This window comes from Urocitellus parryii, chromosome 2 (assembly GCF_045843805.1).
Source record: "Urocitellus parryii isolate mUroPar1 chromosome 2, mUroPar1.hap1, whole genome shotgun sequence".
Lineage (NCBI taxonomy): Eukaryota > Metazoa > Chordata > Mammalia > Rodentia > Sciuridae > Urocitellus > Urocitellus parryii.
The window spans coordinates 115,058,450-115,076,320 of record NC_135532.1 but is presented as its reverse complement, the minus strand read 5'-3'; the positions used below and the strand labels follow the sequence as shown (position 1 = coordinate 115,076,320).

At 41.6% G+C, this 17,871-nt stretch overlaps 1 protein-coding gene across 1 annotated transcript in view; it reads left to right on the top strand.

The window, feature by feature from the left end:
- Gmps (guanine monophosphate synthase) overlaps positions 1 to 17,199 on the top strand; it is a 50,625-nt gene extending 33,426 nt beyond the window's left edge. Inside the window, exons 12-16 of the mRNA XM_077795298.1 lie at positions 3,977 to 4,102; positions 4,814 to 4,929; positions 9,411 to 9,541; positions 10,432 to 10,604; positions 11,581 to 17,199. Of these exons, the coding sequence (XP_077651424.1) occupies positions 3,977 to 4,102; positions 4,814 to 4,929; positions 9,411 to 9,541; positions 10,432 to 10,604; positions 11,581 to 11,682 (648 nt within the window). The 3' untranslated portion in view covers positions 11,683 to 17,199. The remainder of the gene's footprint in view (positions 1 to 3,976; positions 4,103 to 4,813; positions 4,930 to 9,410; positions 9,542 to 10,431; positions 10,605 to 11,580) is intronic.
- The last annotated feature ends 672 nt before the right edge of the window (positions 17,200 to 17,871 follow it).

The following is a 17,871-nucleotide window of genomic DNA, read 5'->3' as shown; positions in this document are numbered from 1 at the left end:
TAGAAGAATAAGACTAAATTCCTATTTAACCCTGCACAAAAGTCAACTCAAAATATATCAAAGACCTAGAGATTAGACAAGAAAGTTTGCAACTCTGGAAGAAAATGTAGAGTCAACATTTCAAAGTATGGTTGTAGGTAATGACTTCCTTAATAGGACTTGGACTGAGGAAATAATATCAGGAATTAGTGAGTCTGATGGCATTAAATTAGGAAGCTTATGCACAGCAAAAGAAACAAGAATGTGGGGCTGGAGTTGTGGCTTGGTGGTGGAGCACTTGCTTAGAACATGTGAGGCACTGGGTTTGATCCTCAGCACCACATTAAAAATAAATGAATAAAATAAAGGAATTGTGTTCATCTATAACTAAAAAAAAAAAAAAGTGAAGAGAGAACATAACCAAGTGGGAGAAAATTTTGCTAGCTACTCTTCTGGTAGAGTATTAATAATAATATTTAGAATATTCAAAGAATTTAAAAAAAATTAATACTAAGAAACAAGTCAGTCAATAAGTAGGCAAATGAAATTTTAATTAAACATTTTTCAACAGAAGAAATAGAAGTGACCAACTTACCTGAGAGTCAAAGGAATGCAAATCAAAGCTACAGCCAGAGCCAGGTGTAGGGGTATATGCCTGGAATCCCAGTAGCTCAGGAGTCTGAGACAGAAGAATGGCAAATTCAAAGTCAACCTCAGCAACTTAGTGAGACTCTGTCTCAAAAAAGAAAAATGTGCTGGGTATGTTGCTTAGTAGTTAAGCATCCCTGGGTTCAATCTCTAGTAAAAGAAAACAAAACAAAACTACACTGAGATTTGATCTCACTCCAGTTAGAATGGCAGCTGTCAAGAATACAAAAAAACAGCTTGATATGGTAGCACGAGAGGATTGTGTGTCCCACGCCAGCCTCAGCTACTTAGCAAGACCTTATCTCAAAATGGAAAGGTCTAAGGATGAAGCTATGTGGTAATATGATACCCTCAGGTTTATTCCTGTCTCATCCATACCCAATACAATGATAAGTGCTGGAGAGCATGTGGAGAAAAGGAACATTTTACACTGTCAGGTGAGTCTGTAAATTCGTACAACCACTGTGGTTATCAGTATGGAAGTTCCTCTAAAGCCTAGCATGGAATGGCCTTGTGACCCAGCTTCCCACTTCTCCGTATTTATCTAAAACAATCCAAGTCATCACACTGAGGAATGTACACATTCCATGTTTATGGCAGCACAATTCCCAGTAGCCAGACTGTGGAACCAGCCTTGGTGTCTGTCAGTGGGTGAATAGCTAAAGAAATTGTGGTGTGTACACACATGGTTTTATTCAGCCATTCAAGAATAATATGGCATTTGCAGGAAAGTGGATGGAACTAGAGAGTATTATGTTAAGCAAAATATGCCATCCTCAGAAAATTAAGGGTGGTATGCTTTCTATCCTGTGTGGAAGCTGGAAAGGAAGGAAGGTCATGGAGCAGGAGCAGGGTAGGTTTTCATGAAACAGAAGGAAGAACAGCACAGAGGGAAAGGCCATTAGGGGAGCAAAAGGGGAATTACTGAGAACAGTCTTGACCAAATTATATTGTCATGTATGAATATATAAAGACTACTTTATTATGTCTATAATCATAAAAATGGGAAGAAAGAAAATTTAGAGTAATATAAGTCTTTGAAATGACTGAGAAAGTATTCTACAGAGACTTAGATGCAGATAAAATGATATTCTGAAACACTGAAGCATTTTAAAGTATTCTTTCATGTGTATTGGAAAAAAGTAAGGAAAATACTTTGAGTCAGGAATGAATTGGAAGCATCAGTTCAAGCAGCCAGAGCTGTTTCCTTCTCTGAAGGCAGCCAGTAATCCCTTGTGATCTAGGGCTTTGGCCATTTATGAATTGGCGTCTCAATGGGAGAACTGTTCCATGAAGGCTGGAAAATGAATCAGGTCTTCACACTGAGCAACACTTCAGCTCCAAATTGAGAGCGAGTGGAAGAGTCTCCTAGTCCTGCAATTTTAGGGTGTTAATTTATACCTCTGTTCTGAAAACTGCAAGATAAGAATTTTAATTTGAAGTGGACCTAGATTGGTAGTAATTTGAATTCTCCTTGAAATGATCTTCAGCTAGTCGCTGAAAAATCCCCATAGACAGAGATCCATACTTATGAGCTTATCAAAAAACTACCAAATACATATAGAAGTAAGGCATCATGAATAAGAGCAGAAATACTGGCAGAATAAATGATACCAAATTAGCAAACAGTGTATAAAATGAATAGAAATAAAAGAACCCATTGCTGATAAAAAGAGGGAATAAGAGGTTGGCTACTAAATATGGGCAGATTAAAAAGAAAACCAAAAACCCAAGTTCCAGGAGTGAAAATAATAACTGGGATTATAACAGAATTCATGAATTCAAAGGTTGATATTAGGAAGTTGCCCCAAAGTAGGATTAGTCCTCAAAAAGAAATATGGGTAGGAGAGAAGGAGATAGTAGACAAGAATTAATTAATTTTTCCAAGCTGATGGAAGGCAGTGTCTCAGATTCAGCATCATGACACATTTCAAGCAGAGGTGACACCCAGGAGGCGTGTCCTTGTGAAGTTATAGCTGCCAGGGAAGAAGCTGCAGAGAAGATGGACGGTTACAAAGGCAAGACCCCTTTACTGAAAGCCAGAGTGACAGCAAGACTTACTAACTGATATGCAGCTAAACTGCCTTGTAAGAAGAGAGCAAAGTAAAGTCATTTTCAGATAAGCAGAATTTGTTACTAATAGTCCCTTAGTTGAGGAGTTAAAAGCAATGTTTTCAACCCTGGCTTTATATTAGAATCATCTGGGGAGAACTTTTGCCGTATTCTTTGGCCAATCTCCCTATGATTTCTTATTTAATTGGTTTGGGATGAGACCTGAACATCCCATGTAATTTGCCTCTGCAGTGGTGGTTGGGAACAACTGATCTAAAGTAACTGAGTACAGGAGAAGCAGAGGGATGGATTCCAGTAGAAAGGTCTTAGATATGCAAAGGATTGGTAAGCAAAGAAATTGGAAAATGGGAAAGTTGAAACAAACATGGACTGTGTAAAAATAAAAATCTCTCTCCAAGTGTGTAACAATATTCAAAGCATCAAAAAATACTTGAATTATTTGCCAGGACTGAGATGATTCTCTTTTTCAATATACTGTTAACACTTGAGACAAAGTACTAAAATAGAGGAATTAACCTCAATTCATTTTGTTCCATTGTCCCAGATGTAGAACACATGTAGAAACGTAAATCAGGCAACAAATCTGCTACTTATGTCAACTGTGAAGTAATATTTGAATATTTATTATGTTTATAGAATTGAAAACTTGGGCCTCGGTGGGTTAAACCTAACCAGTAAGGGCTGTGAACCCTGCTGGATGCGAAGCTCAGGGTTTGATCTCCATTACCCACGCACACCAGCAGTGAATGGGAATCAGCCAAGAGGAATCCCCAGTTCAAAGGAGAGTGAAAAAAGGGAAAATAGACATAAAAATGGGACAAATGTGAACTGCAGGATAGATGCTTGAATGAATGATTAATCTCTACTAAGTTATGGGCAATAAATCTGAAAAGTATAGTGTTTATAAGATATTACTAATTTCTGGAGAGGAATGAAATTAAAAAGTAGAGAAAGACAAGCAAATAAAAGAATTGGACAGAGCTATACTTCAAAAAAAAATTGATCTTGTTGCAAAAGTTATTAGGGATAAGGTACAAGTTGGATTTAGGTGTTTCACTTGCTGGTGACTTGAGGGGTGTAAATTCTGTCTGTGTTTCGTACCTGAGGCTTCCCTCCTTCATGGCCCAGCTCTCAGGAATGAGTTTCTGGTGTAGTGTGTGGCATGTGCAGGTCAGGAGACACCCCGCATGGGCCCTGTTAGGAGCTGGTCAGTGTAGCTGCGTGAGGGACGGATGCCTTATTGATTGAAGCCTGAATCCGTGTCTGCTCTTCTCAGCCTCATACACTGTTACAAAGAGTCAAGGCCTGCACGACCGAGGAGGATCAGGAGAAGCTGATGCAGATTACAAGCCTGCATTCCCTGAGTGCCTTCTTGCTGCCCATTAAAACTGTGGGTGTGCAGGTGAGTTGTGCGAGTTCCCTGACTGGTAGAACTTTTCTGCCATTTGCTGCTTACACTAATCCTGGAGTAGGAATTGCTTAGGAAAATGAAATGTGAAAGTATTACACCAGGTTTAGAAACCACTGTTCTACTCTCAACTGTGATGTGAACTTTTTAAGTAAATGTTTATAAGGTTTATAACTTTTTATTTTTAAGTAAATGTTTAAGGTTTTTTTGGTCTACCATTTAAATTCTTAATCTACCTAATAAATGTTGGTAGATGTTGTCTTCTAGATTAAGCAAGCTGGCTCTCCATAATTGTGCAGGCATTTGGAATTAAATCCCAGTGGACCTCTGGCATATTTCAGTTAAATTCTTGAAATTACCATGGTGCTCTCTTTAAACTGGTGGAATTTAATATGGGATTTATTCACATCATTGTTTTTCCTTTTTCTTTTTTTTTTGGTGGTTCTGGGGATTGAACCCAGGGCCTAGTGCATGCAAGGCAAGCACTTTTTTTTAACCAACTGAGCTATATATATTCCCAGCCCCCAGATTTCTTCAAAGAACCATCTTTAAAGAACCATCTAGAATGTACTTTTATTTGTAAATATGTTCTTAAAAAACAAAACCAAAAAATGCTGTTAGTGTCAGTATACATAAAACATTTTCTGGCTTACTTTTTGGCTTTATAAAGCTACTAGAAATGATGGATTACATTTCTCTTTTCAGGGTGACTGTCGGTCCTACAGTTATGTTTGTGGAATCTCCAGTAAAGATGAACCTGACTGGGAATCGCTCATCTTCCTTGCCCGGCTCATTCCTCGGATGTGTCACAACATAAACAGGTATCTTCTGCAGGAGGTGGGGTTGGGGGAAGCACGGAGATGTACGAGGAAGGACAGTGTTTTAAGGTCTTCTTATTAGATGAAAGACCAAAAGGTTCAAGTGTAGATAAAGAAAAGCTAGTGACTCTGTTTATATTTCAGTTATATGCTTTGGTTAGGGTTAAGTAGATATTGAGTATTATCTCGTGTTTTAATCATCCCAATGTAATCATCTATTTATTTTTAATATTTTTCTTTAGTTGTAGTTGGATACAATGCCTTTATTTATTTTCTAAGTGGTGCTGAGGATCGAACTCAGCGCCTCACATATGCTAGGCAAGCCCTCTACTGCTGAGCCCTAGCCCCAGCCCTCATTTATTGTTATTTAAAGTAGAAATAGGAAGAACTTTAATTTTAGTATAAAATATTAAAGGTAGTTTTAAAGCATGTTGTTTTAGTCAGCTTTGCATCACTGTGACCAAAACACCTGAAAAGAACAATGTAGAGGAGGAAAAGTTTATTTTGGCTCATGGTTCAGTCCATGGTCAATGCCCTGGGCTCAAGGTGAGGCAGAACATCATGGTGGACAAGGGTGGAGGAGGAGAGCAGCTCAGGACATGACACTAGGCAAGAGTTCTGCTCATGGACATAACTGCCAGCGGCACACCCTGCAGTGACCTGCCTGCTCCAGTTACCCCCACCTGCTTAACAGCTACTGCCCAGTCCATTCCTATCAGTGGGTTAACTGCTGAGTATCGAGGCTTGCATACCCAGTGAGTGCTTCATCTCCAAACATTGTCATATTGTCTCACACATGAGCTTCTGGGGGACACCTTATGTGTGGACCACAACATGGGTCTCCATATTAGTGGTATGAACTCAGTTTCATGGTAACATGCTGTTTTCCAGGGAGATTGCAAAAAAGTTTGTTGGGTTCTAGAATTACATACCAGATTGGAAAGTTAAAAGAAATAGGCTTGTGGCAGATATCATTAAATAGTAACATTGAAGTGTATGATTGGCAGTTTTCAGATCTTTTTTTCCTTTCATTTTACATCAATGTCTTAAATTAGAAATACCAACAGATGGTTTATAGACTATTCCCGATACTCCTACAGTTTAAAATTGTCACTTGTTTAGTGCTGGATTGTTAATTAAATGTTTTTATTTCACAGTTGTTAGCACTTTGCAATTTTTTATGTGTATTAGGCAGTTAACAACCCAAAATAATCACTTGGGGTTTCATTTTCCTCAAGTTTGCTATAGAAATGAGAAAACTCCCCGTTAGCATTAACTTAGCTGAGTCTGCATAGTTATGAGGAGTTATAGGGAAAGTTGTTTGGGACATTATAATTTATCTTCTGAAGCATGCTAATAGTCTCTATAAACTTTGTATGTCAGAACATTTTATTTTTTGGGACGGGCTGGGGATTGAACTCGGGGACACTTGATCAATGAGCCATATCCTCAGCCCTATTTTGTATTCTTTTTAGATACAGGGTCTCACTGAGTCGCTTTGTGCCTCACTTTTGTTGAGGCTGGCTTTGAACTCTCGATCTGCCTGCCTCAGCCTACCAATTACAGGTGTGCGCCACTGCACCTGGGGAACATATTTCTAAGTGTCTTCTGATTGCTTTTAATAAGTAGCATGTTTTTTATTTATGTCTTGTGATTTTTTTTTTATCTACACATGACATTACAATGATCTTGGCAATTCATATCATTGGGGTATAATTTCTCATTTTTCTAATTGTATAGATTACAGAATCACACTGGTCATAGAGTCACCTATATACATATATCAATCATAATGTCTATTCTATTCTGCTGCCCTTCCTATCCCCCCTGTTCCTCCCCTCCTCTCCCATCATTTCTTTCTATCCCATCTAATGTGACACACTTTTTTTTCCTTTTTATCATCACAACATCATATATGTATTCTGAATAACAATGAGGTTCTCCTTCCATCTTCCGCGCAGTTCCCCTTCTCCCTGTTTTTCCCTCCCACCTCTCTTCCCTATTTAGTGGTAGTCTTCTTCTCATGCTTGTGTTCTTTGCTAATGCACATTCACTTTTACTTATAAGCTTTAGCCTTTCAGGTGCTACTTTTTCCCTTATCTATTTCTTCCTTTCTTGACCTTTCTTCCCTCACCCCTCAGAAAAAGAAAAAAGGTCAGCAAGTTAACAACTAGATCTTAAAACATGAACCCAGCAAGCCCTTGAGTCTCAGTGGGTTTACATGTTTTGCCAAGTTCCTTTTTGGAAATTGGAATTTTAAAATATTTTTCTGTTTTCATGATGTTTTTTTCCTAATTTGGAAAGGGAACCTTTGCCCATGGAGGGACTGTTCCAGTTTTACTCATCTGCACAGTGTGGGTATCTATTTTCATGTCCACTGTTGCAGCCTCTCCTGTAGGAAAGTAGAAGATGAAAAGTGCAGGTTTGAGGCTCTCAACCAGTTCCCTTCTCCTTTGTGATGGTTTACGGGCTTTAGGAGTGACAGTGTTTACATGAGGTATGGCTTACTTTCTAGGGACAAAACCTTCTTCTACAGTGTGTTTGGAGGGAGTCAGTGAAGTAGTTGGGTAGCGGTAGTTTTCATCTAAAGTTTTCTTTTGTATATTTTGCTGCATGTGGTTATTAAGCAAAGACATTATTAAACTTTTGTTTTCTTTGCTAATGGTAGACTGGCCTGAGGACCAGCGGCAGTTATCTGCTGGCTGTGGTTGGCATAGGGAAAACTGGGTGCACTCAGATCTCTGCCTGATTCCCTCTTGTTTTTCTGGTAAAGATTGTGACTTGGCAAGGCACACTTTGGGCTGTTACAATTTTCTGGTCCCGGTTTCTTCAAGTTATGCTCCAAACCCTTATTAACACTTGCAGCGTCTTCATGTCTTTCAAACAGATATTTCCTTAAAGTGTCAGTAAGATACTCTTCTGGGAAAATTGTAGCAGGATACTAAGTACTATTTGAGTGACATTTTTAATAGTGTGGAAATAAAAATCTAGGAGCACTTCTTCTCATTATGGGGTTAAAAAACGTGGGCTAACTAGGTTGAAGAAATTGGTCTTACCTTCGAGCTTTTCCAATGCATGTTAGCATGTTACAATTTCTGAAGTCTTACCATAAAGAACTTATGCTAGGTTTCTGTTCACTCGACTAAAAGGCTCAGGGGTCACTCCAGTTAAATTGGGCTAATTGGGCTGCGCAAAATAACCACACAAGAGACACAAATACCTTTTTCTTTGAGGTCGCTGTGACGGCTCCTCTGACCTTAAGGGTCTGTAGGAAGAGAGAGAGAGAGAGAGCGAGAGCCCACGCTGACCCCTTTTATTGAGGAGAAGGTATTCAAATGAGGCAAGGGGGTCAGGTTCCAGGGGGCTGAGTCCACTGTCAGCAGGTTGACTGACATCTGGGTAGGCCACACCCAAGAGTACAGTAAGAGAAGGGGATACACACACAAGGCACTTTCATGGAAGATTCTATCTAAACAGGGCAAGGGGTTATATTATAACAGGTCAGCATAGCTTCACTCATGAGGCTGTAGCAAGAGACACCCATGCACGAGACATCGACCCTCAAACCCAAGAAGGGTGGGGAAAGCTCTGCCACATTTCTGTGACTGAGCGCCTCAGCAGCCAGTTGGGGGGTGTGACTCAGTCACGTGTGAGGTTGGTCTCCCACAAACCTATTTATTTGTTAACTATGTGTATTGATTTCCTGATGCTACCTGTAATAAATACCACAGACTGGGTGGGCTTAACCTAGCAGATACCTATCCTTTTAGAGGCCAGAAGTCTGAAATAAGGGTGCTGGCTGGACCATGTTCTCTGTGTTGATTCCAGAGAAAGATCCGCTCTTGCCTCTTCCAAGCATCTATGGTGGTCCTGGATGTGGTGGTGTCCTGCTGGTCCTCAGCTTGTGGCAGTCCAGTCCAGTGTCTTTCTCCATATTCCTGTGGCACACTTTAGTCTGTGTGTGTCTGTTTCCACACTGCTTGTTCTTGGGTGGGGAGGTGGCTCACTGGTAAAATGCTCTCCTACCATGGGGAAGGCCCTGAGTTTGATCCCTAGCATTGTAGCAAAACAACAACCCCCCCCCAAAAAAACAACACAAATCCAAATTTCCCTGTTCTTATAGGACACTGGTCATTGGATTAGGGCCCACTGAAGTCTAATATGACTTCGTCTTGATGACATCTGCACACCTGTTTTTACCCACAGGTTCTGACTGGTCATGAATTTGGGGGGACATTCTAACCAGTACATTATGTGAAAAGGTTGTAGTGGTCACATAAACCTATGCACATGGAGTGCTGGTATCCAGGCTGCACACTGGGAGGGAGGTGTATTTGAAGATCCACTCACAATCCCCACGCCTGTCCTGGTCCTGGCTGTTGGGAGCTGAAGCCAGTCGGAGGTCATAGGCAAGTGGAAAAGTGGTGGACTGTGCCTCCCTTCTCCTACTGAACTCTGATCGTGAACTTCCCCTTTCCTTCTAGAGTTGTCTACATCTTTGGCCCACCAGTTAAGGAACCTCCTACCGACGTGACGCCCACTTTCTTAACAACAGGGGTGCTCAGCACTTTGCGTCAGGCTGACTTTGAGGCTCACAACATCCTCAGGGAGTCTGGTGAGTTGCTCCTTCTGCTGGCTGCTGCACTCCCACTGTTTTGGGAAGCTTGGCCTTACGGTATCTAGCAGGAGGATGTAGCTTTTGATTTTTAATACTTTTGTTTTATGATTTATTATTGATAGTTCATTGATGTTGCCTTTAAATAAAATGTGTTTACCTTTGTGGCTATTTGCAGACACAGCCAGAGCAGCTGAAAGTCTGAATTGCCTGCTCATTCCCAGAGTAGCCAAGGTGTGATGGAGGCAGAGCGCTGCCTGCCTCCATTCTCAGGCTGTAAACAGGTGTCCTTTACACTGTGACGGTGCCATGCTTTTTACATTTTCGTGCTTTGCTAAATGATTTTGCTATGTAAAGTCACCCTTGAGCATGTTGCTTGAGTACTGTCATGGTCCTGAACCCAATGAAGCTCTGATGTACCCTACGAGAAAACCTTTGTGCTAGGTGGGTTAGTCAGGCCTGAGTTACAGTGCTATTGGTTTTAAACTACAATAATGAGGTGTCTTCAAACAGAAACACACATAAAAAGTGGTTACGTGTCTTAGTCGATGGAGATGTGCCCAGTAGCTTGGAGGCACCTCCTGGTTTTTCCCAGGAGCACCAACCAAGTCCTTGTTTGCAGATTCAGGATTTGAGGATGGGACATGGCGTGACTGCCTTGGATGAGAATCCACTCTCCCTCTCTAGATGTCCCTTCTCTGGAACTGTGCTGTAGGGGTTAAATTCGGTGAATTTGTATTTGTGGTTGAGTCTGCAGCCCTGTGGGAGGAACCCAGTGCCTGATGACTATCTTGCCTGGGGGTGCCCATGCTGACCTTGTGTGGGCAGAGTCACAGAACTAGGTTCTTTTCCCTGGTGTGTGGATTGGTTCTGCATATCTGTTTCCCTAGGGTATTCTGGGAAAATCAGCCAGATGCCAGTGATTTTGACCCCCTTGCACTTCGATCGAGACCCACTTCAGAAGCAGCCTTCATGCCAGAGGTCTGTGGTCATTCGAACCTTCATCACAAGTGACTTCATGACTGGTGTGCCTGCGACACCTGGCAACGAGATCCCTGTGGAGGTATGCATGTTTCTTTCTAATGTGCATTTCAGGACCTCGTGATTCCATGATATGGTGACTTGAATAGGCTGTGCTGAAGTTGATATTTTTGGGATTGATTCTCTGTTTTTTTTTTTTTTTTTCCTGTCTTCGTTTATTTGACCATTTAATATTTGGCAGCAGAAAAGACCCTTAAATTTAATATGCCCTGTAGATGTCTGATTGCTATGTAGAAAGTCACCAACTGTAATCTACAATTTTATCTAATCCTGCCAGCCCCTGTACTTCTCCAAGTGCAGGAAACCCTGGGAGTGAAGAGGAGTTTGTAAGGATGAGGTTTGATGGTGCATGGCCAGGTGTGAACCGCCTAAGGCTCTGCCTGTCATGCTTCCAGTTCCAATTTTGATCATTTTCTTTCACCCTCTGTCTTTCCACCACAGTGGGCCAAAGGAGCCCCTTACATAATAGCAACTGAAAATCAAACTCAGACTTTAATGTGAGGTCCTGGTTCTAGCTGAATAGCTGGCTTGTGGGGAATGTGGCTTAAATTTGCTGAATCTTTGGCCAATCAAGTGACCAGGCCATCCTCTCTTCCTGTGCACTTTACAGTGACTGTTGATAGTGCATCAGTGTCCCCTGCGTGGCTCAGAGTTGCACGTGTAAGCCACAGGTGACTTGTAGAGCCATTTGCTGGATGCCGTAGCAGTGTCAGGTCACTGTATATGTAGGCACTTGTGGACTGATGGCGGGCATCTCTTGTCTTCCAGTACCTGTCCGTGGACTACACTGAGTAGTACTGATTTGAAGTCACTAATATCTATTATAGAGTGAGATAGGTTCACTCTGTAAGATTATTCAGAGATCATTCCATGTTCATGAAGGATGGTAGTAAAACTAGATGACATCTGAATGTTAAATTGCAAAGCACGCCCTCTGGGATTGTTGGATGTGCAGTGGAATCTGACTCTTGTGTTTGTAATCTTTCTTTTTATCACAGGTGGTGTTAAAGATGGTCACTGAGATTAAGAAGATTCCTGGTATTTCTCGAATTATGTATGATTTAACTTCAAAGCCCCCAGGAACTACTGAGTGGGAGTAATAAACTTTTTGTTCTGTTAAAGTACTGTGTGCAGTTTAAATTGATTAGAAATCATTCTCATTATTAACATTCAGTACTGTGAAAAAAGTTACTGGAGCAGCTCCATCACATCCAAGTTCTCCACAGCAAAGATCTGCAGCTCCAGTGCAGAGTTATGGATAACCAAAAGGTACTGAAGAGTGTGGCTGGGCAGATAGTCAACGCACTGCTGCCCACACCCAGACAGGCCAGTGCTGCTTTTGCCTCTGCCTTGTGCATTCTTAGTATAGAATCACAGTTGCTATGATGTCTCTATCTACGAAGGTGGATGAGGGTGGGTGATTGGCAGCAGGCCTCTTGTCTCCTTGCCAGTTTCTAAGAGGAGTTAGAAACACCCAGTGATTATCAGTGTGACTGTGTGTACCTTTTGGAGAATTTGGGTTTCCCTGTGACATTATTTCTGTAAAGGGTGAGGAAGAGATGAGACAAACTTCCTCAGACAAAGACATATGTGGGCTGATCCAGTAGCCACTTTTACAAGATACTGGAGCTGTTGAACGTAAGCTACGGTGGGTGAGATGGGAAAACCACCTGGAATTTATGGAAGCACATTAGGATTTTATGACATCCCAGCTATGGGCAGGAAGAAACTCTGAATGTTCTCAAATGTATATGAACGATCTCACTGTTTTTAACCCTTGTTCCACGTCAGTGCCATGTTCCTCATGCCAGCCTGTTAACTGATAAGGAACTCTCCCAGCCTGTGCAGCTGCTCCCAGAGCCTTGCATGGAGTTTCTGCTCTATCTCCTGAAGAGTCTTCTGTTTCCATGATGTTGTGGTGTCCAGTGTAACACAGGTGGAGCTCACGAGGAGACTTGAAACCCTTGTTTTGCTGGTCAGAGGAGTCCCAGGGCACAGAAGCCGTGATGCATGCCTGCAGCCCATGAGGAGAGGAAGATGCTTTCATCATCCAGTAAAGAGTTGTAAAATGACCTCTTAGGTCCGTTCTTTAAACAGATGCAATACTTGCTACTCAGTCTGTGACCACTCTTGGCCCATGCAAGCTATTTGCCAAACCTTGTAATCCTTTCTCCCATCTAATCTGTGTGCTTGATGGCCATTGCTGCCAGCTGTTAAACTGATCCTTTATAGCATTCATATAAGCATGACAGAAACCTACAGTCAGACTTCAATTCTGCCACTATTTCTCTTACATTTTAGCTTAAGATGCTGCCATGTTTTTTTATAGTCTCACCTTGGGTTGCTGCCTCTTACCTAATTTAGGTCTTGTCTAATAATCAGGTACAAATTTTGTTTGGGATTCAGAGTGAGAAAAAACTTCTGTGTGGCAGAAGTCATATTGTCATTCTGGCTGGTCCAGAGGCCCTCGCCAAATTGCTGCTGGACCGACAAGGGCAGGTTCTGTCTGTCATAGCAGACACCCTTGCCCAAAGCAGTGGAGTGTGCATCTCCTGCAGAGCACAAAGGGTCATTCTCCATCCTGCTGAGGAGACGGTCATAGTGTAGCCTTCCAGAAGGGAGGATATGATAGTGACCTGGTCTTAAGAAATTTTAACAATGAATTTAGAGCTAGAATAGACCAGTTATCAAATGCTCACCAGCATGCATTCATACATGTTGATGTTTAAAAAAAAAAAAAAACACAAACAAAAAACTCTTATTGCAGACATGTCCTATGGTTTTTGTATTCAAGCACACAGTGGGAATTACAAAGAATATATAGTAAGATCACCTCCCCTGCTGGTCCCACAGAACGCTCTTCCACTGTGATGTGAAAATGGCCAGGTGACCATAGAGGTTGGATCCTGGACATTCATAGTAAATGATGTTCAGAACCCTTGAGAAATTTGAAGTTAAAAAAATAGTTTTTTAAGTTTGCCTCACTTTTGTGTTTTTGTGATGTTTTCTTCTTAAACACCTCTTTATATAAAGCCTTCAACCTCTGCAGTACTGGGAATCCAGCCCAGGCCCCCACACACTGGGCCAGTGCTCTAGCACTGAGCTGCGCCCCACCCTGTGTAATCCTCCTCAGTACTAGAAAGATGGTTTCCCCAAAACACCTTCATGTGATGTGATTTAGTTTTTGAAAATATTTCCTGGAATTCAGAACTTTCCTAATACTTGATGTCTGTCTTCCTTTGCACAGCACCTTACTTCATGCCATACAGTGTTCCCCAGACCTCCACGGTATTCACCAAGCCACCGTAAAAAGGAAAGGTTGCAGATCCATTTACAGCTGAGGAAATAAGCTCAACTCAGGAATGGTTACCTAATACAGTTAAGAATTTTTTTTTTTTTTTTTTTTTTTAAAGAGAGAGAATTTTAATTTTTTTTTAGTTTTCGGCTGACACAATATCTTTGTATGTGGTGCTGAGGATGGAACCTGGGCTGTACGCATGCCAGGCGAGCCTACCGATTGAGCCACATCCCCAGCCCCCAGTTAAGAATTAAATGTCAGGTTTCCTTAGTCCCAGTAGTCCTTTCATTAGTGTTTTCTGACACCCAAAATTACATAAACGTAATTACATGATGGGTTGTTTTTGGCCAATGCTGGGATGACTTCCTGCCTCCAAGCATGTCACTAGTTATCCTGGGCAGATCATAGCCTCATATCTGTGCTCACCTCAACCTGGGACACTTCCCTGGTGTGTACACACACACGCATATCTATTAGAGGACATCGGGTCAATGACAATGTAATTTGCTCCTAAGATTGTCAGACAAAATCTTTTTTTAAAGAGTGAGAGAGGAGAGAGAGAGCATTTTTAATATTTATTTTTTAGTTCTCGGCGGACACAACATCGTTTTTGGTATGTGGTGCTGAGGATCGAACCCGGGCCGCATGCATGCACTACCGCCTGAGCCACATTCCCAGCTCACAAAATCATTTTTAAAATAAATACAAAGTACCCAGTCCTGCCCATAGAGGATCATCAGCTATGTTAGCAGTAAAACCTGGCGTAGTTTCTGAAGCTGTGTTCAAGTGTGCCTGGGAGACAGGTTTGCTGTCTTCTCAGCTTCCATAATCTCAAGTAGCTGCGGGCATGTGGCCAGACAAGCACGTGCTGGTTTCCTGGCCGGGTCTCAGCCTCCCTCCTGATGGCCTGTTTCAGAACACCTGGACTTCCTTCTCAGGTGAGGCCATTCAGGGGGAGCAGGCCACTCTGCCATCAGAGTCGGAGTAATAAACTTTTTGTTCTGTTAAAGTACCGTATGCAGGTTAAATTGCTTAGAAATCATCAGACAGTTGTGTCAACTCGGACAAGTCATTTGTTTCTTTTTTGGTCATTTTTTGACGATTCTGTATAGACCAGCAACACATGACCACTTGGGAACCCATCAGAATGTTCCTGGTGGCAGTGTGTTTTGAAAGCATGTTTTTGAGAGGGTATGCTTGGGCCTTGGGACAAGTAAAATCCCCCCTCCTCAGCACCAGCCCTTGGCACAGCCATAGTCCAGGCTTTTGGTTTTCTGCATTGAAGAGGTAACTTTGCAGCCCTTAAGGCAGTGCTTGGAAGGAAGCTCTCTGCGTAGATGTCAGTCACAAATGCTTTGAAGTGAGAGTCCTCTCCGGACTATGTGAGTTTCATGAGATTGCACTCTTCTAGAAGTTTCTCTGATATCTTCACGCCCAGTGTCAGAACCCTGCCCCTTCTCACCTTCCACACCAGTCCTGTGCACTGCTTGACAAACTCCCTGTTTCTGGGATTTTCACTGAAATCTGGTGAGACTGGCCTTAGATGGCACCCCAGTGGATGCTCCCTCCCCTGTCTCATCGCAGATGTAACTGGAAACAGCACAGATGGATGCATCCCCTCTTGGATGCACCCTTTTGTCCTTATGGAGGTGACTTGGCTATACCAGGTGGTTTAGCAACCAGGGTGTCTTCCCCACTGTGGGGAAATGGCAGTGGAATGGCAGGGGCCCTGATACTCCTGAATTGCTGTTCAGGGATCTCTACCTTGGTTGCCTGTTATTACTACCCGAAAAATTTAAAAAACAAATTAAAAAAAATATCCAGACCTCCAGTTAGACTAACTTAGAACCGCAGGGTGAAGCCCAAGCATTTACAGTCATAAATCTCACAGGGAATAAGTTGTTATTGAGGGACACACCTGGCCTGTCTAGTTCTGGCTTCAAATCCTAGTCAGACCTGTAAGTGAGAAATGTAGGCTGCTGGGACTGTCTTCCCAAAGGTCTCAGCTAAATCCATTCAGATGAGGGGCCAGATTCTGGGTGTTCTGCCTATGCTATGTCATAGGGCAGACTCCCAACAGTCAGTTTGGTACTTTTGGGACAGCTCGAGATCATTACCTGTGTGGATGTCAACAATTGCACAGGCCTCTTTGAATCTCTTCCTACTCCTTTTACTTTTCCCTCAGAGGAGAGTCCATCCCTGTGCTGCAGCCACCCCAGTTCTGACAATAGCTAGGCCACAAACCTGAGCAGCTTTCCTGCACCAGTGGAGAAAGTCTCCTGCGGCTGTCACCTGAGCATCTGTCTGAACAAGAGATTGCCCACAGGAAACCCAAGTTTCCTGAAGTAGAACTGTGGAGTACACTTTGTTCTGTGGTGAACCCTGGGGCAGCTTGGGACCTTGTTATGGGCCCTTGGTTATGTGACCATGAGACCTCGGGGAGTCTTGGGATATTAGGCTCAGCAACACCAAGGACCTGAGCTGTCCAGGAAGCCTGAACCTTGAATAAATCCAAGTGGAATTCTTGTCTTTGCAGAACAGATTTTTTCCCTTTTAATATTTTTTTAGTTATACAGAATACCACTACTTTATTTATTCATTTTTTTAATGTGCCGTGGATTAAACCCAGGGCCTCACATATGCCGGGCGAGTGCTCTACCGCTGAGCTGTGAGCCCAGCCCCAGAACAGATGTTTAAGATAAGTAATTTTCTGTCTTTGCATCTACTGTGACCATTGTTACAATCTTATAACACATGAAGAAGTGAATGTAAACCTCTTGCACAAATTTTTATAAAGAAATATTTTGTTAATTGGAGAAAGTTGTAGCTGTGAAATCACCACTGTGCTGTACTGCAGTGTCTGTGTTATAACTGCCACATAAAACAGCTTTGCTAAAATGAATGTGAAATGACTGATCTTTTTTGTCTTCAGTGTGCTTCATAAAGGAGGAAAGGACGACTTATATTTTGTCATTAGGCTTCAGTGTTTATCAGAAGGTGAGAGAAATAAGAGCAAAGAAGACAGATGTTTTCAGAATATGTGAAATAAATCATACCCACTGTCAGGGATTTCTTGAAAATAAACCATCTGTTTCCCTTACCTATGTGGGAGGGTCAGCATTTTGCCCATGTTAGCAGTGGACAGAAAATACTGCATAGCTTTTCAACTTAGTTATCAGCTAAAAGTGTTCTCATGCCTGTGTGATATCAAAATTAGTCATATATGCATGTATATGAACAAACGTGACTTTCCTACATGTCATGTATATTTGATCACATCTTTTCTCAGTTTCTCAAATTACTTATATGATTTTGGTATATAACTTAAATTCTTTTAATTGGAACTGTGTTATGTTTGTATGAGTGAAGATTAGAGGAGATAACCATGCTTATTTTTTTAAGTTTTTAAATTTTTTAATACGAGGGATGGAACCCAGCCATGCTTAACCACATAAGCCACATCCCTGGTCCTTTTTATTTTTTCTTTCAGTTTCTCACCAGATTGCTTAGGGCCTTTGCTAAGTTGCTGAGTTTGGCCTCAAACTTGCAGTCCTCCTGCCTCTGCCTCCCCAGCTGCTGGGATTACAGGTCTGCTATCACGCCCAGCAACAACCATGTTTAGAAACCAAATTCATTGATTATTTTCAGGCCTCATTGCTCTGGCCTTTTTAAGATCAGTGACCTGGTCAGGCATTCTGAGAAGACTAGTTAATTCAACTGTATTTTGAAAGTTTTTTTTTTTAAAAAAACATAGCTTAAGATAAAAATATTAGTTCTTATCTTCAAATCTAAGATAAAGCTATCATTCTACCTTTTAAAAATACTTCTATAAAAACTATCACAAAATTTTAAAATATTTTATGAATTATTCTAAAGAGTTTATGTAGAGTAGATCCTAAGAAAAGTAGTTAGAAATCTGATCACTTTGACCTTGCTCTTGCCAAATAATCTGTTAAATTCTAATTATTAAATGCTTTTTTAATATTTCAAG